The sequence below is a fragment of the Lipotes vexillifer genome, unplaced genomic scaffold (assembly GCF_000442215.2).
Source record: "Lipotes vexillifer unplaced genomic scaffold, Lipotes_vexillifer_v1.1 scaffold1215, whole genome shotgun sequence".
NCBI lineage: Eukaryota > Metazoa > Chordata > Mammalia > Artiodactyla > Lipotidae > Lipotes > Lipotes vexillifer.
The window spans coordinates 1,859,377-1,882,950 of NW_006790710.1; the positions used below are offsets into that span (position 1 = coordinate 1,859,377).

General features: G+C 43.1%; 1 protein-coding gene across 1 annotated transcript in view; it reads left to right on the forward strand.

The window, feature by feature from the left end:
• Positions 1-23,574, forward strand: part of AGAP1 (ArfGAP with GTPase domain, ankyrin repeat and PH domain 1) — a 580,109-nt gene that overhangs the window by 390,844 nt on the left and 165,691 nt on the right. Inside the window, exon 11 of the mRNA XM_007463919.1 lies at positions 5,987-6,155. Coding sequence (XP_007463981.1) covers positions 5,987-6,155 — 169 coding nt within the window. The remainder of the gene's footprint in view (positions 1-5,986; positions 6,156-23,574) is intronic.

Here is a 23,574-nt window from a genome sequence, read left to right on the forward strand (position 1 = left end):
GGTGATACTTTTCATCAGATAATACCCCCAAATCACATTCATTCATATCACCACCATTCTTGTCAGAAAAGTCTCCAGGTATTTGGAGGGTGTCATGGTGAGAGACACAAGTTTTCGAAATTCTCATTGTTGCTGGAAAGCTCAGATCCTCTCACTGCCCACAAATACCGTCAGCCGCTTTCCTTACAGCACAAATAGAAGATGAGTACTTGTTCTTTTTCAAGAAAATTTCTACCATATACCCAGGACCGAATAACCATAGTTAAAGTCATTCTTTCAAGTAGATGTGTTGTCCCAGCAAACAAGTGGCGAATTCCACTTGTGAATGAAACACTCAGGGAAGAGCTTTCCTGTGCAGGATGGTCAGCCCTCTCGGCGCAGCAGAAACGCTTAAGTATACTTGCCGTGGCATCACCTGGCAAATTTAAAAGCTCAAAGGTTAGAATTTTTTAAATCAGTAGTTTTTTTGTGTTTCTTTTTTTCTTGGTTTATTAAGAACATACTTTGTTATCTAAAGTTAGCCAGTATTCTTCAAAATATGATTTTGAATGGCTGTAAATTATCACATAATTCAAAATATTTGTAATGGGCATTTAGGCGCTTGCTTATTCTTACCATTATATAACTTCAGTGAGAATTCTTGAACTAAATTTTGTCGTACCTTTGAACCTTAGAATTATTACCTAGAAGGGAAATTCCTGGGGAAAAAAATGTGGCCATTTTTTCAGGCTCTTGATTTAACAGTGAATATACTTCTGTTAGCAAGATATGTGAGCGCTCTTATAACACCAACTCTGGTTCAGTATTCTCTTAAGTTCCTCTATTTTCTTCTTTACAGTTACGGGAAGTTAAAATGTGGAAGGGTTAATGTAAAATGAGTTCAGACCAATAAAATCAAAGGAAGTACAAAAAAAAAAGAAAACATCCTTAGGTGAAACTTCTTTTTTTGTTTGTAGAGAGCGTGACAATCAGTAAAATACTGACAGTGTACAAAGTACAACGTGGTTCCCATTGCCTTGATTCGTGCTGAGGAGTCAGCGATATTTATTACCCACATCGCTTTTGCACCATCGAAGCAAATTTCAACACAGGGAAAAAGCAAACTATGTCTTGGGGTTGTTTTGAAAATAGTGTCGAACTCATGAAGCCCCTGATAGGGCATGGAGGGCCACACTTTGAGGACTGCTGAACTTAGGTTATGCAAAGAGAAAACACGTGACTAGATTGGCCGTGGCGAAAAGACCAAGGCAAGCATCAGTATGTGCTAACAGTTAACTCACTTAGACAAAATATTAGATAGTAATAGAAAATAATAAATTGCTTAACATTTATGTGCAGTTAGAAACCGGAGCTTATTGACAAAACCTAATTGGAACAAAGATTTCTATAACTTTTCCATCATTTAATTATGGGAATGAAGAATCTTAATACCTTTAAAAAGTATATGTTAAAACTGGAGTAATGTTGATTGCATTTCAAAGCTGTGTGTTTTATGCTGATGATCTAATCTTGAGATGCCAGTCACATCATTGATGCATTTGGGTTTAGCTTTAAGATCTCGTTAACTGCTTTTTGGTACCCTATGAACACACGAAGCAAACCATCTTTCACCAGACAGCCAAAGGTAACAAAGGGATGGGAGGCAGTGAGAATCAATATAGTAAGAGTATTTTTAGGGACTGTTGATGGATTGCTGTATTTTGAGCTTAACTTCAAGTGCCAAATGCCCCAGAGCTGACTAAGATGAACTCACCATTTACTGAGAACTGTAGGCTGTCACGCACACAGAGGGCTCTGGGATGGGCAAGACGAGACCCACACATCGTTCCCTTGGCCGTCTGGGGAGGACTCTGGAGGGGTGTTTTTAGGAGCTTCATGCTGTATCTTGATGAGGACTTGGTACCACTCTAATTGCCAGAGCTGAGTACCATCCAGTGATGACTTCCCAGTCCTGGTAATGGGTAACTGTGAGATTTTAGGACAGCACCGTGACAGCAGCCAACCCGTTAATTCTCGAATCCGGAGGGATCTGGTACACCCACCGAGGCATTCAGGACTCCACGCCCTTTCCCAAGGCAGCCCCACCGAAGGTGGGAGCCACACTGAGCTGTGCTTCTGTCAGCAAGCTGAAAGCTGTGGGTCCCTGACACGGCTCTCAATTGCTAGCGGGTTCCTCTCACTGCACCTCATTTGCATCTGGGACATCAATTAGCATGTTTGTTGAGGCTAATTGAATGAAACTCAATCATAGCTCTTAATTGCTTGACTATGTGAAAAGAAATCACATTAATGCAGCTAATTAAGTGTACGGCAATAGATGCAACATAATTAGGAGGAAAATGTAAAAAACAAGGGATGGCAAAGGTGCAGGAGCGGGGTGGCAGGGGGACGCTGTGCTGGGTTATGGAGCTTCACGTGGTCGGGGACGGGTCCCTCTGCTCCAGCGCCTGCCTGCAAAAAATAATCCACGAGATGAGCACGGACAACTTGAGACGAAAAATGCAAATAGGTTTGCAATTACTACTTTTTCAAGCTGTTGAGGGGCAGGAGATAGCACCTCTGGGGGGCCTGGCTCTTGAGTGGGCCCCGGGGACTTGTTAAGTGCTGTTTAAAAGTACTTGGCTTTGAATTACCCTCATGCCTTGTTAAAGGGTTTTTTCCCCTTTTATCCTCGATCAGCATTTTCTGCAAGGAACACGGAGAGGGGTTGTAGCTGTAACGTTTGCATATCAAAATCAAGCTCGCTGGCTTTATTTCCCCCTGCACGGTCCCTACCTCGGACCATCAGGCTGCGCATCCCACTTCTGAGGAGACGACGTTGTTTAGTGGTTGTAGCTTTAATTCCTCAAGTACCAAGCTGGGGAGAGATGAAAAGGGTAGTTCTTTCAAAAACGGAAAACTCAGCGTTGTTTCTCTTGGGAGAAGCTAGGAGCCTCAGACTCACGTATCCACCTGTTTCTGAAAGACTTTTATGGATTAGGAAATGGATCTTGTAACATTTTTATAAATTTTAGCGGCTTGAAATTGAAGAGTTGCCAGACTTATATTCTGATTTTCTTAAGAATTGGTTCTTCTGCACTTTCAATGCCTATAACTCAGGCAGGAAAACAGATCCCCCAGCCCACGCTGAGTCAAAGATAAATGGGTTCTGTCGCCGCGTTCAAATCCAGAGAGCCAATACTTGGTACATTTCTATAATAATTTTAAATAAAATATCCCTGTTATTGTATGTTAAAACATGCCTATTAAAAAAGAGACCACGCTGAGGCTTAGTCACTCTCTGATTAGCCTCATTTTAGAGCCCATAAGCCATAAATGCTCAATTACACTCCTGTTATTGTATTTTAATTTGTTAAGAATTGGCATTAGAGAAAAAAGTTGTAGCAAGTTGATATTTTTAAAGGAGTAACTATGCAAGAAGGAATTCATTATTTACAAGCATTAACTTTGGTTTTGAAACTTGGGTTTGCGTATTTGGAGTAAATGTTAATGGAAGTAAATGAAAGATGCTTAAGAACAACCTTTTTTTTTAATAACCTTGACCCTTGGTCCTGTACTAACCAAAAGCCACTTCCTTCTTCCGTGTGCTTTTTCTTGGCCATCCCCGTGGTGAGCTTGGTCATGAGACTTCTACATCTCTTTCAGTCCGCTTTATCCTTTAGCCTAATTTAATGATAATAACTTTCTTTCCATCCTTTGTCCTCATCCTTTCAAAACCACAATTTTTTTCATAGTAGATTATATTTGTGGCAGGGGGCATCTTGCCTTTCAAGTGGAGTCTTTAGTCTGTTCCCAGCTGGACACAGCCCACCCCTTCTCCAAACCTGTGATGACCCTCCTCCTAGATGCCCGTGGCCGACCCCAGCAGATGTCCCTCCCTAAGCTGCCCTGGGAGATTAAATGCACAGCTGGGCAGCCCAGGGTGCATCAGCACCTCTGCTCCTGGCTTCCCCGGCTGACAGCATATGTGCCGGTGCGGATGCTTCTCTCTGGATGGTTTATCATTGCTGAGGAAGGCCCAGCCTCGCCCCTCCATGGAGGAGCTGATCTGAATTTGCCCCTACTTTGGTGCAGCTTCTGATCCTTTGTTTGTCTTCAGTCCCATGTTCCTCCTGATTCTAGCCTCAGCTTTTTGACCTTGAGCTCTGCACTAAGAATTGGCCATTTGAGGTCTGTCTTTAGGAAGTCACCCTGGACGCTGCGTCATCATCTCCTGGGCTGGTGCTTGGTGAACCTTCCAGGGTTCTGTAATCTCCATCACAAGGCCCCCCTTCACGTTATGGAGTTTCTCTTCCAGCCCTTCCTCCTGTATTGAGAATTCTCCCACTCCCTTTCCTGAGTCTGGGGTGGCTCCCATGCGGCCACAAGTCCAACTGCTTGGGTTTCAGGTGAGGTCTGACACTCAGCGCTGGCCCTCCCTCCTACAGACTCTGGAGGGAAGACAGTTCTCTCTGTCCCATACGGTCCCAGCGACCCATATGTGGGTTCTTCCCCCTGTGTTGGAACCTAGTACTTTGAGTTCCTTTTTGTGCCATAACTTCTATCAGCAAACTTCCTACTTGTGGATAAACCAGTGACTGCTTCTCAACCCCTTCACCTTATGGAATATGAACATTATCTTGCAATTAAAAGAAGCCACTGGAGTCCTTCTCTTGGCTTCCCTAGCACCTTCTGTGCCCTCTGAAGCTTCTGCCGTACGCCTGGACTGACTTTCCTCGTCCTGCAGGCTGAGGCCTCTGACCCGTGCACTTTGCCGGTAGACCTTCATCTAGTTCTCTCTCTGTATCTGTTGACTCTGTTGATTGGCAATTATAAGGAAACAGCTCGCTTTTCCAAACTCCCTGGGTTGCTTGCAGTCACACACTGGATTGTTTGGCAATTCTTCTAAAATTAGATTGACGTGAACTTTATTTGTAATCAATACAAATTTATTGTTTTTTTCCCTTTATATCCTAAAAGGAATCCACCAAGATTCTGCCAAGGAAGGAATCTGTTTATTTCATTTCCTGGTTAGTCTTAAAACACTTGAAATATTATTTACCGAAGAATGATTTAGATAGACTATATCCTTTCTTCATGTGTGATGTTGGTTTAGTGATATGTCTGCAGAGACAGCGGGGTTCATTGCCCCCCAAAAATGTATGAAAGGGTCAATAACTCCTCTAATTTGTCAAGAGGCCCCTCGCTCTGGCTCTCAGTTGTCTTCTCTTTCCCCACCCAACAGCTGATTCTTAAGTATTGTTTTCCTCCATATTGAATTAGGTGACGGCACAAAGAATTCCCTGTGTACCTAGACTTCCCTTTAGTTCCGTGATAACTGCTAGTCATTGACCTCCAAAGTGTAGACAAAAGCAAGATACTTTTTCTGAGTACAGTGAATCACTTGGAGAAACATAATGCTTGAGTACAAATAATGTGCTTTCTTTTTTAGCATCCAGCTCTTACGACCTCCATGTTTTTTCAGCACCGTACCACTGACCCCCCTCAAACATCTTCCTGAACAAAATGCTTGACCTCTTACTTAGAGTTTTCACCTGAGTTCCCACCAGACAACTTCAGTCTTACCTAGATGTCTAATGGTATTGCTCTCGGAGACAAAAAGGTTATTACAGAATAGTTCCTACTCCATGGAATTTTACCCAAAACTTACAGGAAGAGCCCAGATTCTTAATGTACCATCTAATATGCAGCAGCTCACAAAATAGGATTTCATGTCCGTACTGGTGTCTCATCCTCCTGGGTAGAAGGCATCGACTGTGTCTCCTGTATTTCCAGGGCCTGGGTTAGTTCAGGACACAGAGGCAGAGCTGATATCAGTGTAATGATGATGCCATCAGTACAAGACAGATCAAAACCTTATTTTTAAGCGCGTGCCACCATGGAAGGGTCATAGGATTACAACTCAGGATGTCTGATAGAACCTCTTGTCCTAGATTGTAAAAGGTCTTTCTTTTAATCTCTCTTGGATGTTTAACATTTTGAACAGGATTACATGCAGAATGTTCACGGCAAAGAGATTGATCTTCTGAGAACCACTGTGAAAGTCCCAGGGAAGAGGCCGCCCCGAGCCACATCGGCCTGCGTGCCCATCTCCAGCCCGAAAACCAACGGCCTGTCCAAGGACATGAGCAGCTTGCACATCTCACCAAATTCAGGTAAGCTCACAGCCGACATGCTGAAGAAATCCAGCACAATGGCAGCAATGGGTGGTCCTGGCTGGAGGACAGTGCTGAGGTTTTTGGAGTAAGTGGAGATTTTGACCATTAAGGTTGTAGACTAAGGTTTACAAGTCTCATCTCTTCTGTGGATGATTGTTTCTGCTACACCCTTGGTTTCCTGGACTGCCAACAAGCAAACTGTGGCACTTTGAGTCACAGCTGCACAAACCACTAGGCTTTCCCAGGGCTGGGCGGTTGAAAGTCACGTTTTACACATGATGGAGGTTTAAGGGCCTTCTAAAAAACATGAATTCATTGTTAAGGTGTCAAGGATTAGTATTAACTAATTTGTAGTGACTGTGTTTAGAAAAATGGAAAAGCCATTTGGAGCAAGATTTAAAGGAAACCCCTGGACTTGTATAAAAGTTGAGATTCTCTCAGTTTTCTCTTGTAACTGTCATGTGATTCTTTCACACAATTTTGGTTTTCTTTATTCTCTTTTAAGGGAGAATTTGTTTTTTGATCAGGATCAGAGAAAGTTAGTGTTTTCTCAGAGTCGATGTGTTGAGAAATTCCTGGCTTTGGTGTGCAATGCAAACCATTCAGAGTGTCGTGGTTTGTTTTTGTTTAAGAGTCCTGGCAAACTGTGCTGTGGCTTTTACCTTCCCATGATCGCTTATCAGAGAAAAGGTGGTAAGAACCGCTTTACGCCTTCCACCAACAAACTCAAACTCCTCCAACATATGAAATCCCTTCACAGATTTCAGTTGTTTCCTTTCCTGTCTCCAACCTACATCTGATCTTCTCAAAATAGATTTCTGTTCTGCAGTCATTCCTAGCATATGTTTCTGCCTCTTAAAGATGCTGCCTTTTTTCCTTTCTGAAATGTTAAATGTTTTTAAAGAGGAATGGTGCTGACCCCACAGTTCCATGGCATGAATGACATTGTTTGGCAAAAGGAGGGTAAGAAAAAGGGGACAGAATTTGGGGTCCAGCAGCCTGGGTTCTACTGCCCGGTGCTGCATGGTGTTGAGCAAGTAACTGAACCATGTTTTACATTAGGCTGATCTTGCCTGGCCCTGCCCCCATCACAGAGGTGTGACGGCACGTGCTGTGGAAACTCATGAAGCACAATACAAACATCAGCTGTTGTGACTAATCAAAATAAAACTGGCCTTTCTGATAACAGAGACATTAGTTCATTCTAGAAAGGTGATACAGTTACTTTATGTGGTCTCATGACATGCTGACCCTCCTTCCAAGTGATGCATGAGTTTTCCTTTTCTAGTTGGTGTGCTAACTCCATGGGATGGGAAGAGAGAAAAGCGCCCAAGAAAAAATATTTTTCTATACTGAATAAAAAGCTCATATCTTCATTAATTTATTTATTTGTTCAAAAAGTACTTGCTGAGCACCTGTTCTGTGCTAGGAACTGTGCATTCTGTGGATCCAGAATCTTTGACCTCCAGAACTTCTATGCGAGGCAGTCACCCTATAACCAACTTTCCACTTCCCCTTCTAACCATTGGGGCACATCTATCCATTTATTTGTTCAAGTCAGCAAGCATGTATGAAGTTTCTAATGTGTGCCAGTCACTGTCCTGAGCTCTGGGGGTACAGAAAAATGAGGCATAATCCCTATGCTCTGGAATCTCACCCTCTGGGAGGTGGGAAAGATGAGCAGATGAGCCAGTGCAGTGCAGCAGCTTATAGGAGGTGTGAAGGCCCAGGGGTGATGTGCTCGGCTTCACCCCAGGAGGTGGGGCAAGGCTTCAGGGCTTGAAGGATGCCTGTGTGGGGTGTGAAGAAAAGGTGGGAACTTGCCAGGCACATAGGATGAGGGAAGAGTCCTGACGATTTGAGGAAGTGTCGGCTAATACGTAAGATTTGGAGTTTGAAATGTCATCTTGGGATTTGTGTTCTTTGGGGCTTAACTGCCACTTACTGTCCTAAGGAAAATGTAATGTTTGATAACAAATAAAAAATACAAAAGCCATATGAACTTTATCATATCCCCAGAGGAGGTTATGTCATCGGCCTCGGCTAGGGATTGAGTTTTCAATGCCCAGTTGCTTTCTCTTTAAGATTCTTGCTATTGGGTGAATGGGAAGATTTGGGTCACGATTGAAATCCCTTTTCCATGGTCACACCCGTGGTCGGTTTATTACAGCACATCCTTTCAACCCTAAGCTGGGTAAATCCCCATTCAAGGAGCCTGGTAGATGTTTCATCTTCTTTGGATCACAAGTAGGGACTTGGAAGTGGGAATATGATGTCCGCAGGAGCACAGCACCAGTGTGCTGTGGAAAGTCCCTCATGGTCACAGCAGTGCTCAGGGATGTGGTGCCCTCAGCTAAGCCTGTGGGCAACGTCCTTGGCTGTTATCACCCAGAGCTCTACCCAGTTGTTCATAGAACTCTCTCACGTGAAGAATTCCAACCCAGCAAATTTAATTTGAAGTAAATAGATGCTACTTTTAAGTGATGGACTTTTAGCTAAAGATAGGTATTAGTTATTTTAGAGCTAACTTGCCGAAGAACTTAACACACTACTTAACCTCATCTTTCATTCTCAACTCATTTGAATTCTGCCATTTTGTTTTAGACCTCTGGATTAACTGGGCATCTTTTGTTTCTTTTTAGCTTTTTTCTTTTTTATTTGTTTTCTATCTCCATGTTATGAATTAGATCAATGTTATGTGCCTTCCCTTCTAGTCATTTTTTTCATTCACATAGACCTGATACACACTTGTACTGAAATCTTTGTGTGTAACTTATTAGTGTCTTAGCATAAAAGTCCATAGGCAAAGTGACTCAGCCAATGGATATAAACACTTACAAGATTCTCCGTATATATTTCCAGGTTCATTTCTAGAAAGGTTTTATATAAAATACCCTTCTGTCCATAAAGTGAGTGCTCATTTCACGTCTACACATTTTTAGAATCTATGCTAATATTATAAGCAATAAAAATATCTCGTGTTTTGTTTATTTGGATTTCTTCAGTTAGTAGTGAGGTTGAACAGCTCATGTTTATGGGTTTTGTGTGTTTCTTATTTGTGATTGTGTAGATGTATCTTTTGTCCATTGTTGCACTAGGTGCTTGTCTTTTGCTTATTGACATGTAAGAACTCTGTATATTAAGGATAACAACACTTTGTAATATATTTGGCAGCTATTTCCCCAGTTTACTATTTGCTTTTTGAATTTTATAGTCTTATTTACATACAGAGTTTCCCCCTCTTTAGTATGTAATCAAGTCATAAGACTTGTACTTCTGTAGTTTCTACTTTAGATATTTAGAAAGCCTTTGATAATCCTGAAATAAGATCATAATTCATATATATGTATTTCAGAGTTTTATAATTTTATTGTTGTTCCTTTTCCCCTTTTTTATAATTAACCTCTAATCCACCTTTAATTTGTTTGAATCTATTATATATAATAGGAAATCTAGTTAAACTTTTTATTCAAATATATAACTAATTGTTTTTTCTCTCTTTGTTATTTCCTTTTCCTGTTGATTCTATTTGCCACCTTTCTTGCACAACTAACTCATTTAATCAAATTAGCTATGTTTCTGGGCTTGAAATTTTATTCCATTGACCTACTTTCTCCGCATTGTGTGGATTTACCACATTGTCTTAGATTCATGGCTCAATTTATATCTGGTGATGTAACGTATAACATGGTTTCATATTACTCTTTTATCTTATAGTGTTTCTTGGTTATTGCCACCATTTATTTTTTCCAGTAAACTTCAGAATAACTTGAAAACTTTCTCTTCCCCCCTAAAAATAATCTCACTGTGACTCTAACTGGCATTGCTGTTAATCTATGAATTAATTGTGGAGGAACTGACAACTATATTGAGTTTATCATAGAACACAATTCTTTCCCAGTTTATTCAGACTTATTATATACCCCTCAGTAAAGTTTTAACACTTTTTTCCATTTAGATCTTGTATGTGTCCTGTTAATCCATTCTATTACTTTATAGTTTTTGGTGAAATGTGAAGCTGATACTTGGTGGGGTGAGGGGTTGTCTATTCTATCATCTAATTGGTAAGAAATAAGAAAGATCCTAATTTTTGTATTTTTTTATATCCGGCCATCTTACTGAACTCTTCCTCAGTTGGAATAATTATCCAGATGTTTCTCTTAGTTTTCTAGTGTGCAGTCATAATGCATTCCATGTTTCAAACATTATGATGCCTAACTGTATGTCAATGTTGACTTTTAGTTTCTCCCAACCAGTTTAATGATTTGGATACCTTATTGCCTTGCCTCCTGTACCATTCACTTACCATCATTATTGAGTCTGCTGCATGCCCAGCCCTGATGAGTGCTCCGGAGATTCAGGGGGCCCTCCCTCCAAGGGCTTACACTCCAGTGGGGGGTGGAAGAATCAGAAGATAAACACACAAGCAAGACCACTGAAGCTGGTGATAATTGCTAAAGGGTCTAAAAGGGGCAATTGGTTAGAAGATTACTTGCAGGAGATGGTGGTCTTATGTTATTCCTAGTATCGGGGAGTGGTTTGCCAGTATTGGAATGCTGACTACTTTCAAACATTAAAATGCTAGAAATGTGATAATCTTAATACCGAGTTTCGCCAGGGCCTTGGGGAAGAGGGGGAAGAACACATTGTCATGCCTGGTACTGCATACCTGCATACTGATAACCCAGCCTGGGTCTCATTTTGGGGCTGGCGAGTTAACCAGAGCAGAAGAGCTGCAGTGAAGATGGGGTGGCTGCCAGCTCCATTGGGCACCTGTGGGATGCAGGCACTGCAGGCTGAGGGACATGTTCAGGAAGAGTTGACCAGTGACATCCCCACCACCAACCCCACTGGGAAAGTAAGCAGCATGCCTGGGGAAGATACCCTGATGTGGATGCTCATGCTTGCAAGAGAAGGAAGCAGATTGGAAAACTCAGACCTCTGCGTAGTCCCGGGGATACATAAATGAATGGCAAGGAAGGGCAGCTCTGACCATGAGGGACGTAATGGAGGTGTGCCAGCCCGCCCATGAACTTGTATTGTTGGTCAAAGACGAACCCACCAGTCAGCACGTGCCACACACGTGCCCCAGGGCTGCAGAGTCTGTTCAGCCCTGCTCTTATTCATGAACATGAGTGGACATCCAAGACGTTTGTGGAAACCAACAGTCAAAATATGAAAGACCAACATAAGCAAAAGGACAGCTGATCTTGGAAGAAAGAGAGTGATAATTTGGGGAAAGAGAACTTAAGAGGAAATTACAACTAGTATCATCAGAAAGATTTAAGATGACATGAAAAACCTGGGGAGAAAGAGTTCTTGGAAATTAAGAAGAAAGTTTGCAAAACTAAAATTTTCAGTAGATGGATTACATACTATAAAGAACTTGGCTTAAAGATACTGTTGGCAGTATAACAGAAGAAAATACGCTAGAGGTGAGAAAGGAAGTGCCAGTGTCTTCCCATCTGAAGAGTCAAGTATCAAACTGGATGGGAGAGGAAGCTCTGTAAACATGGACAAATCCCCAAAAGCATCCATGATAACGGGAAGACTGAGGTTACCTATCAAGGAAGAAAACTCTGATAGGCCTTGACCTTCTCAAGAGTAACACCTTGTATTTGTTACAAGAACAAATAATTTTGAATCTAGAAGCTTATGTAGAGCCAAACTATTATCAATCAAGTGTGAAGACATTTTTAGGTCACATACAGGGATATAGAACATTTCCCTCTCAATGGATTTCTGAAAAAATTACTTAAGCATCTACTTCAGGAAGGAGAAGGAGAAGAATCCAGAAGATATTTCTTTATTCAGACCTGGTTAAATTCCACCTTCCCCATCACGTCTTCCGCTTCCTCCAAGGTCACTTGCTGAGGATGCCCAGGGCAGTATCCGCCCTTTGCATTCCTTCGGCATGGAACCTACATTGCCATTCTAATGGGAACCCATCGGAAACCACATTTTAGAGTCTGCCCAACTGTCATTTCAGGGATGCTTCCAGAGAAGGGGGTCAAATGTCCAAAAATATTTTCTGACACGCGTTTTTGGCTGGGTTGGTAGAATAATATTCATATATGACAGGATATAGGATTGTTTCGGCTCTGACAGGTATTTTGACATTTCAGTAGAAAGCAGGAAAACATATTGGCCAACAGTAGGGGCTTTGGAGCCAGAAACACCAAACTGAATCCCATCTTCCCCATCTTAGGACCTAAACCCCAGCTACCTCATCTTGGAAATGGGAAAACAGTGCCTACCCCCATCCTTGTAAGGATAACACACTGCATGCCTCTCCAGAGCCTGACCCGGGGCGACTCTTCAGAACTGTATCAGGAATCCATCATAATAGTCGTGCTCATCACTAGTGAAGAAAAGAAAGGAAGAGGGTTGAGAAATTATGTTTTTGAATTAATTTTGGTAAATGCCATGAAGTGTTTATTTAGCCTTTGAGTAGACATAGTGGGTCAGAATCAACTAAACCCATGCCCCGCAACCCACAGCTCCCCCCGTGATGGCAGTGAGCTGGGCAGCCAGAGAAATGCCCTTCAGGACTTCCCTGGATCTCCATGGGGGGCTCTGCTCCAGTTCTGTGTGTCCGTCCTCTCTTTATTCCTGTGTTCACCATAACTCCTGATTGCGACATTTGCTTCCCAGATGACAGCTACCTTCTCATCCCTATAGTGTGTCTTTGTTGGGTATTTGCAACTGTGGGTGTGTTTTTATCCTAACCAGATTGATGCTGAGACCTGCGTGACGGGGAGACCTTTCCGCCTCGTCTTCCACCTCCCCCCACTCAGGGCCCCAGCGGTTTCAAAATATGAAAGCCGTCTGGAGGGTTGAGGCTGATTTTCCAGGGGTGGGGGCAGGGATCTCAATGTGTTTTGAGTATTGAACCGCTGTGGACATCGAAAGTCTCAACCATGCTGTGTCCCTCCACACTTCAGTAATCAGGGCATCCAGCAAACCCATAAAAAACCCAACTAATAGCATGAATATTCAGTGACCTAGAATAGTAATTAGTGTCATGAATATTAATGTGATCGGACTTGCTTTTTCCTCTCCTCTTTCTCTCCCATCCTCTTTCTCCCTCTCTGCCTCTCTCTTTTTTTTTTCCACTTAGCCGGCTCTAAAGATGGGTCATAATGAGAGCATTTAAGAGGGAGCGCGCTCTCCGCCGTGACAGGGACTGGGGTAATAAGGAGAGCTTGATTAACGCGGAACACTTGGGGGAGAGATGAGAGGCTTCACGTGGGCCTGGTCGGGGGAGGCAATGAGACCCCGGCAGCTCTGTTGCTGCTCCCGGAGATTAATGAGGCCTAAGAGTGCATTAGGAACAGTGACAAAGGTTTGATCTAATGGGCTCAGTCATTTTTCCTTTGAGTGACAGACGCACAGAAGTAATTGGCTGTGCAGAATGGCAGCTCATTGGCGGTACTTAAGGATACATTATCCCCGTTGTGTGGCCCGCAGAGGCTGTTTATCAAAACTGCTCTCACTGCAGACGCTGAGTCGCTAAGCTGCTGCTACAGTGGTAATAGCTATTTAAAAAAATAATAATAATAACGCAACATGCAGCATCAAAACTAGATCCGTGGTTGTCTTGTAGAGACAAAGTTTTTCTTTGTTTAGTTTCAAATGGTCTAGAAGACATTTTCATAACTCCGGAGTCTGTGGAATCTGTTCTGTGCACCGGATGAGCAGCCTCCTCCCGGTGGGTCGAGTCGCAGGCTCGTTAGGACATCAGAGCCCTTGGTCACCCGATTATTTCCCACACTTTGGATTCTGTTTACAGCGTGAATCCGCCGATAACATAAATTGGATGCTTTGGCCAAACAGCCTTCTAGCAGCTTTGGTGGAACACTTGCAGATGATCGCCTTCTTGGTTGAGAATTAATTTGCTGGAGAATACTCCCCAAAATCAGTATCACGTGATGATGTCTGCTTCCATGAACCAGGTTTTATTGGAGTAGGTTTTGATGGCTAATTAATAATTCATTATTTTTAGGTTAAAAACGTTTTGTGGGGTTTTTCTAAGACTAAAATTTGAAGACGTTGGTGACATCTGAAAGGAAATGGCTCTAAAGTTATTATTTGATTCTTTATAAGAGTTTTGGCATCTGCTTTTAGGAGAAATGCCTTCTTACTGTTAGTTGTTTCTATGTTTAGACGTTTCTCCCACTGAGATTTAGGCAAACGTGTGCTACATTGTTTCCATCATTAAATTGTAAACTCTTTGAGGCGTAGACCGTTACTTCTCTTCCTTTGTTATCCTCTCCTAGCTTCGTGACCTAGCAATTATTTTTGCATTAAGTAAATATTCCTGAGTATCGCCCATCATGTGAGATGTAAGTGATAAATATTGAGAGTAAGTATTGTTTGCTTTCAGAGAACGGTTCCTCCATTGCAACATTCCGTGATCAAGATTACTGGGGTACAGTTCACATATAAATCAAAGCCATACCTTCCAGTTTAAGGAAACTGTCTTCAATCATTTGAACTCTAAATGGAGTGTTCTTTTCTGTAAGAACTGAGAAAAGCAAGTTACTCCTTGATGATTTCCGTTAAAAACATAGAAGGATGATGGAGATACTGAGCCATACATCTCTATGGGAACAGATATCCCGATAAGTAAATAAAACTTGCTTTAGAAACTTTTCCCCCACCTCAAAAATGTGTGTGTTCAGTGAAGAATAGTGTTTCAGCTGTTGACATGATGCTTTCAAGATTGGGAAAATGGTCAGCATTGGGAGAGCTCTAGGAAAGAGGGCGGCTTTCACTGACCCAACGGCCTTCAGCAAGGTAGCTGGCCGGGGCCTCGGCTGGGACCAGGGCCTTGGGTTAGAGCCTTTCTGTGCTAGAGTCAAGTCTGTGGTTGGCCCACTTGCTCCATAATCATTCCCACATTGGCAGAAGAGAACTTTTCCATGTCATGGATGATGTTTTAGTCATGATGTTTTACCAGCTCCAAACCTTGTGGCCTGGCATTTTGAGAAACCACACATACAGAGACCGTGCTGCTCTCTCTGGAATATTCCTAGTGAGTGGTTAAACCCCAAAACATCCTGGCACACAGATAAGCAGCTCCCCTTCACATCATCAGAGTTGCAAGCATGGAGTTCCTCAGTGACCTCACCCCCTACAGGCTCTCTCTGTTCTGTCCTAAGAGATGGTTCTATGAAGCCTGGATGGGAGAGGAAGAAATCCAGGTGTGTACTTCTGGGGGTGGGGCTGTGTGGCCACCTCCCTGAAAGGGCTTATAAAATTCAGTGAGAGCCAGGGAAGACTTCCCTCAAAGCAGTGCTGTCAAGTCACACTGAATTTTTTGCGAAACACACCTATTGTAGGTATCAGATGGAGGAGAAAGAATATTTTAAAGACAGGACTATTATGCATGGCAAAGGACGAGACTGAACTATTGGGCTTCCCTGGTGGCGCAGTGGTTGAGAGTCCGCCTGCCGATGCAGGGGACAAGGGTTCGTGCCCCGGTCCGGGAAGATCCCACATGCCGTGGAGCGGCTGGGCCCGTGAGCCATGGCTGCTGGGCCTGCACATCCGGAGCCTGTGCTCCGCAACGGGAGAGGCCACAACAGTGAGAGGCCCGCATACCGCCAAAAAATAAATAAATAAATAAATGAACTATTGAATTAAGTTGTTGCGGGCATAGAACCAAATAAGAAACTAGGAGAGAAGATGAGATGAGCATCTTGGACTTTCTGTTTTAGAAAACATTATTACTTGAGTGCTATATTCGTATTTTATTGCTTAAAAAAAAATCCTAAGTTTTAGCCTCCTTTTGTGTAATGTCACCATACCTCATTATAACTGTATTGCATATAAACTTGTTCATGTAACCCGTACCAAGAAATGGCTTGTAGGTAAGTAAGCATTGTGTAAGCATCATGTGCATAAGTAAGCATTATGGTGACTCTCTCCATAGGCACCTTCAGAATCCGTAGTAGCAAGTGTTCCTCAGGCAGATAGATATAAATGGGCAGGATGAGAAGTGCAGGTGTCGTTTTGCAGTGATGAATGCTGGGGCACCCAACTGGAAAAAGCAGATTTTGTCATTTGCAATAAATATTTAAACTCTTTCCAGATATCAGAACTTACCTTCTGATTGTGCTTAATATTTCCTTCTTAATTTACACCAAGCACCGAATTCTGTCCATCCCCAAGGTGGAACAGCATCCCAGGGATGGGATGTAAGCAGGACCATGGATACTGTAGCTCACCTGTCCTTGCCCGTCAGGTAATCTCATTCATCCATTGCTTGCGTTATGTCCCAAGCACATGATTTCTTTCCTTTCTGTCTTTCCTTTTATGAACTCTACTTCTGATGACTTTGCCATTACCTTTGGAATTTGGGGAGACTAAGAGTGGGAAGAGTGTCACCGAGTTGTCCCAATGCTAAATGCTGTACTGGTCCATATACAGGAGTAGGTGTTCAAGAAACACCATCGGTGAATGAGTGTTTGGGCTCGTGTGAAGTGATGAATGACTAGGACACCAAAACACAGATAGGAGGCAAACAGTCCGAGCAGTTTACACACGAAGAGACACCGCCACAAGAGAAACAGGAGTAAAAATATCCAGACTTCTTAGATTTTAAAGTCAAACAAAATTAGCAGTATCACCATTTTTGCTAAAAAGTTAAACTGTAGAGAAAAGGACAGCTCACTGTTGGCAAAATTGATAACAACTACTATCTTCAGAAGCTTTGCAGTATACGAAGTGCTTTATGTAATTTGGTCCTTGTATTAACCACAGGGGGCATATTATGATCATCATCATTATTATCTCCATTTTATCATCATTGTTACTGTTATCCATTTTACAAATTCTGAACTGACTTGTTTACAGGATGCCCAGGTTCCATCCTCTTTTAGCCCACGGGTCATTAAGAAAATTAATTAATAACATATATCACGAGTCAGAAAGATGTTAATGCTGTTTAACCCAATAATAACTCTTCTGGGATGTCAGCCTAAGGAAAAGTCTAAAAGTAGAAGATGTCCTTTGCAGTATTGTTTATAATGATGAGAAATTTGCAAGCAATCAAAGCTATATCCAGATGTAGGAAAATGGCAGTGTAAGTTATCTACATTAAATCTGTAAGATGTTATATGTCTGAAATTATTTGAAGGTTTCGGAACAACGTGGGGAAATGGCTGGGAAGTCATAATACAGAAGTGTTAGGGAATATTACATCTTTCCTATTGTCATAATTAAGAAAAATAGATGCATCTGTTCAATAATGAGTTGATCTATTAGATGGGATTTTGGTAGACTTCTATTTTACATGATTTGTGTATCTGCATAACCTTGCAAAATAAGTTTCAGTAATTTATAGAACAAAACATAGTCCCATTTTTTCCCCATGACGTCATCATTAGAACAGGGAGAAATCAGAATAAAATGAGCTATTTCTACAGTTTAGGAAATCACCATGAACTGTGTCTAGTTCCAGGATTTTCAATTCTGGGCATGGCCACAGTGTTGCATTTAGTGTAATTACATTTGTCATTACCACTGGATCTGGACTCTGTACATTCTTTTTTCTCTGGTAAGCATACTGCAGAAAACATATAACCAAAAAAAAAAAAAAAGCATAGCATTCTGAGAAACACAAGATCCCTGTCTCAATAGTAGACGTGTTGAATTGCACGCTTTTACAAAACAAGTATTACATAACGTTACATCTTTAAGAAAAGCTACTGAAGGTGTCCTTGGGAAAAAAATCCTCTTAGCCTGAAATCCTGGTTGCCAAAAGGAGGGCAGATTTCCAATGCAAATAGTGAGGCGAATGGGCCCTCCTCACAGGCACTTAAATCATTTGTATCTCACTTTTTATGGTAGTGTTGTGAATTATATTATTTTGGGGTTTATAATTAGAGGACGGAACAGATGGCGAAGGCCTAGTTTGAAGCGATGTGGCCATTAGAAGAGCCTCGGTCGTCCAGTCCTGATTCCAGCAGACCTGGTTTTCCCACCCGCACTCGGAATGGGGCATAGTGTAGCTGTAGGTTTGCACAGTTTTTGTAACATTTGAAGCCACATAGGAATGAAAAAGGGCCTATAAGAGCAATCGCTATTTCAGAGGGTGAGGCCTTCGAGGGGAGGAGTGAGTTCCTATCAATCCTACGCCTGTAGTTACGAATTTTTTCAAAAATTACGAAGTCCCACAATGGACGTAAATGTCTCTTTCACACTCACGTGCTCAGAATCTTCTTTGGGTTTTTCTCCTCCACTCTCAGTGTACGAGGAACTTCATTTTCAAGCGTTTCTGCCCTTTTCCAGGCTGTTTCACCAATAAGTCAAATTCCAAGTATTGTTTTCCTAGTTGAAGCCTTGGTAGGGTCAAGTCTCATTATTCAAGGTAGACCAGAATCAGGATGCGCAGTGAGCAGAATTCTGTATTAGGAAAAAACAAAAAAAGATTGTTGATGAATCTCTATTTAGATGCTATGAAAAAAGCCTTATTTCAGGGTATATTTTAAAAAAGCAGAATAGGCTATTTTTAATGTAACAAGCCTATAGCTTAAAAGAGGAATTCTCCCTTTGATGTCATTTGGTGGATGAAAACATTCTTGTTCAATAGAAAACCGGCATCTTTTTCATGCTCGCGTGAGATCAGGCAGCTATAAATGCCATATTCACTTTGAAATGCAAATTGTTTAAAGAAAAATAGCATATGGTGGAGGTAAGTACCTTTTCAAATCAACTCTTACACTTTAGGGATGTGAGCAAAGCTAAAATTATTCTTTGGGAAGAATCTGGCGCTTTTGACACATGGAAGCTTGCGCTAATCAGCCGGCCCAGTGGGCACACACATCTCCATATCAAGGCACTGGTGTGGGGCTCCGTGGATTAGCATCCTAATGCGGCGGCCCCTGCTCAGCAAGGCCAGCAAGCCAGCTGATCAGTAGAGGGGATCTTTGAGGACACACTCTCCTGTGTTCAGAATGGGCCAGGAAGTCGACCACGTATGTCATCATAACGCAGACACTGTTTGGGGAAAAAAAATACTGAGACAATACCAAATGGGTCCTTTTGTGCCTCGCTCCCTCTGGATGCCGGCATCCCACACCTCGTAGGGCTGGGCCGCTCTTTTGGATGTAACACGGGTGAAACTGTCTCCTTGCTCCTTGGTGGCTTGTTCTCATACTTCCTGATCTGACCTCTGCATTCACAGACCATTCAAGTGAGTTTTTGGGGGGTTGGGGGGTAAATTTTATTGATTAACATACACTTACAAAATCCTAAGTTCTAGCTAAGTGTGCGGGTGACCAGCACATAAGTCAAATCGCAGCACGTGGCCGGCAGCCCAGGAAGCCCCCGGGCCCCATCCCATCACTGTTCACATCTTCCCCTACACACACACGAGGGTGAGCATCGTCTCATTTCCCACTCCGTAGATGGGCTTTGCCTGTTGCGTTTGACCCATTGTATTGTTGTATGGGACCAGGACAGGTGGAACCCTCGTGTTTGTCTCCTTCGGATCCACATCCTGTCTGTGGTGTCTGTCCTGTTGTGGCCCATGTCAGAGGCCATTCATTCTTATCGGTGTGGATCTACCATGAGGTACCCATGGTGGGTGGATGGACGTTTCAGCCATTCTCAATAATTCTGCCATGAACATTCTTGTACGTGTGTTCTGGTGGATTGTTTCTGCATGTCTGTATGATTTTTTTGTCCTTTCTTATTTTTAATTTTTTTTAAATTACAGTATAGTTGCTGTACAATATTATGTAAGTTACAGGTGTACAATATAGTGAGTCACAATTCTTAAAGGTTATACTCCATGTAGAGTTACTATAAAATATCGTCTATATTCCCTGTGTTGTACAGTATATTCTTGTAGCTTATTTTATACCTAATAGTTTGTACCTCTTACTCCCCTCTCCCCGCTGGTAACAGCTGCTTCGTCCTCTGTATCTGTGTGTCTGCTGCTTTTTTTTGTCGTATTCACTAGTTTGTTGTATTTTTTAGATTCCACATTAAGTGATATAGCATTTGTCTTTCTCTGTCTGACTTACTTCACTTGGCATAGTGACCTCCAAGTCCATCCATGTTGCTGCAAATGGCAAAATGTGATTCTTTTGTATGGCTGAGTAATATTCCAGTGTGTGTGTGTGTCTACACCACATCTTCTTTATCCATTCGTCTGTTTAAGTTGGTGTGATTTTAATCCAGAGGGATGTGAAAGAAAAAAGAGGAATCTTTTAAGAAACAAAGAACGAATTGGGCTGTTCTGTGAAAGCTTCACATCAGGTTTGGCTTGTGGGGGGATAGTGTTAGGTAGTGTCGCCTCTTTCCATATTATTATTTACAGAGATGGGCCAGTTCCAAAGTCTAAAATAAATCTACGGTGTTCCATGAAGTTTCTCCTGAAGCTTCCAGCAGGCATGATATCCTGCCTCTTGGACCTTCTCACGGCTCTTGTGTTCCTTGCCCTGCATTTTGGCCACTCGTGGGCTTGTCTGAGACCTTCTCCTGGACCAGACAGTGGCTGGTCCGGGGACTGTCTTCTTCGTCGTGCCCAGCACAGCAGGGCTTCCATGCAGTGAGACAAGGAAATGTAGTAGGTCGGTGTTAGAACTGGTGGCCGGGACCGTGCAGGGTCCGATTTTACCCTCCCTGCAAGTTCAGCCAGCCTGCCTGTTTCCTGGATGGTGAGACCCCTGGGTCAGGACAAACGACAGCTCGTTACTCACAGCAGTAGCAGTGGCCAGAGTCTCAGCAGTGTCGTGCACCAGTTCCCTCGGGGCCAGGTGACACCAGCATACACAGTGCATCACATTACAGGAGAGGAACCCCGAACTTAGGAAACCCCAGTCTTGTATAATGGGGTACAGGCACGCCTGCCCAGCCTTTGCCCTGGAACATGACGTTATCATCCCGACAGCACACAAATCCACCCTCCTCTGGAGGAAGACGGTCTCTCCATCAGCCAAGTCTGTTCACCGCACAGGCATGCCTGAAAAGATCATCAGAACACAAAAAGTTCACCCCCCTGTGCCGTGCCGTGAGGGGCCCGTGGACCTGCCTCCCAGCAGGAGGGGGTCTCCTGGGAGAGCTCAGGCCCAGGGAGGGTGGAAGGCGGGGATTAGGGGAGAGAAGGGAAGGAAAGATGAAAAGTGCCCTTCCCACCCACAGGCAGGCACAGCCCTGGTGTGCATCCCGGGGAGGCGAGCATCCACCCGCCTCCTGTTAAGGCCTTGTGTCTGCTCGGAGCTCTGTGAGCTAGAACCAGTTGTTAGACCTGCCCCCTGTGCTCCAGGGGAGGGGATGTCCCAGTCTGGCTTGTGGAATCTCTTCTGTCTACAGAAACACAGACGTGCCTGAAAGACAGCAAGTTCCAGCCCTATTCTGAGTCCCCCCTGTTGGAGAGACCCCAGCCTCTTGTCTTGTTTTCTTGAAATTCTGTAGCAAACAGATACGGTTTAGGTGGTCAGCTGCCTGGGAGAGGAAGCAGTCTTTCTCCCCTGGGCATCACCAGGGCCCTGGTCGGCCAGGGCTCCTCTCAGACCGTGTGCCCCTGCGGTGATTAGCTAATCAACACGGCAGCCACCCCGCCCAGAGCGAGGTGTTTCTGTGGATCGTTGTGGGCCATTTGGGCTTTAGATCCCCAGCTCTTCTCTTGATCACCGGGCGCCGAGGCCTCTGCCTGACTTCAGGCTGACCCTGACTGCCCTTAGAACAGTGTTTAGGCATCACTTGATCGCAGGTGGTCTTGATTTTAAGACCCTTTGCTCTCAGGGAATCAGATAAGTCACAAGTGAGAACTCCAGATCCACAGCCTTAATTAATAACTTATTAATGTGAAATGAATTGCCATTCGATGAGAGAGGTCACCCTTGCTTGAGTACTTTGAGAGGAGAGAAAGTGATTTGAAACTTAGCGTCTCCTTATGTGCTTAGAGGTGTTTTCAAAAGTGGTGAACACTCCCTGAGTGCTAACGCGTAGGGCAGAAGCAGGGACAGGTCAGTATCACTTGACCAGTTAGTTAGGTTCATTCAGGAACAGAAATGAACTTATGCACTAGCCTCTGTTGGGGGTGTGTGCACGTGCATGCACCTGAAAATAAGCATCAGAAATTATGACATAAAATACTATCATCAGATTTTAACTCTGTATCGTTACTAAAGATATTCATGAAACAGTTGGAGGGTAGTTGGTTGCTTTGACTGAAGGATTTACTCAAAGTAAGTAGAGAGGCCTCAAAATATGACCACTGGCCCAAGACTGCTCATGCTTGGGACAAGATGTGTCATGAGCCACATTAAGCCAGCAAGGCTAATTTCACAGTGTCGTGTCCAAGCCTGTGGACCACTGGTTTGCTTCAGAGTTGGAACATGTGTCTTTATGCATTTACATTTACAGGCAAGCACCGGTTTGTGGAACTCCAAAGTGTATATATTTAGGGCAGAAACAATATTTCTTACTCTTCACAATTTTTTTTGTTTCCTTATGTCACAGTTAGTTGATCTTTTATTATTTGATTTTCAGAAACATTTTAACTGAAATTAAAGGGAATGGGCATGTATAAAAAAAGAGATTTACTCTCTTGAGAGAAAAGGAGAAATGTTTTCCTTCTGAAATGAGAATCGTCCTCTGTATATTTTTGGAAGATTTTGTAACTCGTGGTCACCAAAGATCAGGAACTAGGCAGGCAGGTAATTGAGTGAAGTTGGGGGTGGGGGTGGTAGGAGGGCTGGTGTGGGCCCTGGCTTCTTGCCGTGTAGATTCAGACACAACCCAGACAGATTCAAGGCGTGGAGTCAACTGACTGTTTCTGAGCATAAACATAGGCCCATGGCTGCCGCATATTCTTATTTTTCAAACAATGCCAGAAACCACAGATTTTTAGATGCACACTCCCAAATTTAATTCTACTTAAAAAAGAAATCATTTCCCTCTAAGCAAAAACACATCTGTGAGCTCAACCCAGACGCCAGGCCCCAAGATTATGGATTTGTTTTAAAATTTTACTTCTATAGCCATGTGTCCATGTACACACATTCATTTGGCCAAAATTCAGTCATGGTGTCATGGTGTCTCTGTTTAGTCCGACAACTGGGAATTGGGTGTGATTGCGATAAGAAGACCCTCGCCAGCTGGAAGGCCCTCAGGGCGGGCTTTCTGAATGATTCCATGCAGCTGTTTTGGGTCTCGTACGGATTCTGCAATCAGACACCAGGACCACACGGCCTTGACAGGAGTTTCCTTACCCCAGAGATCCCAGTTTGGTTCCTTGGGGGCCCCTCAGGAGCTAAACCCCAGAGTGGATCCACCAGCAGCTTAATGTGCTGAAAGTTCCATTCGACAAACAGCTGGAAGTTTAAAAACCAGATGTATGATCAGCATCACATAGTTTTTCATTAGCTTGTACATTTTAAGGAATCTGCTCTTTCCC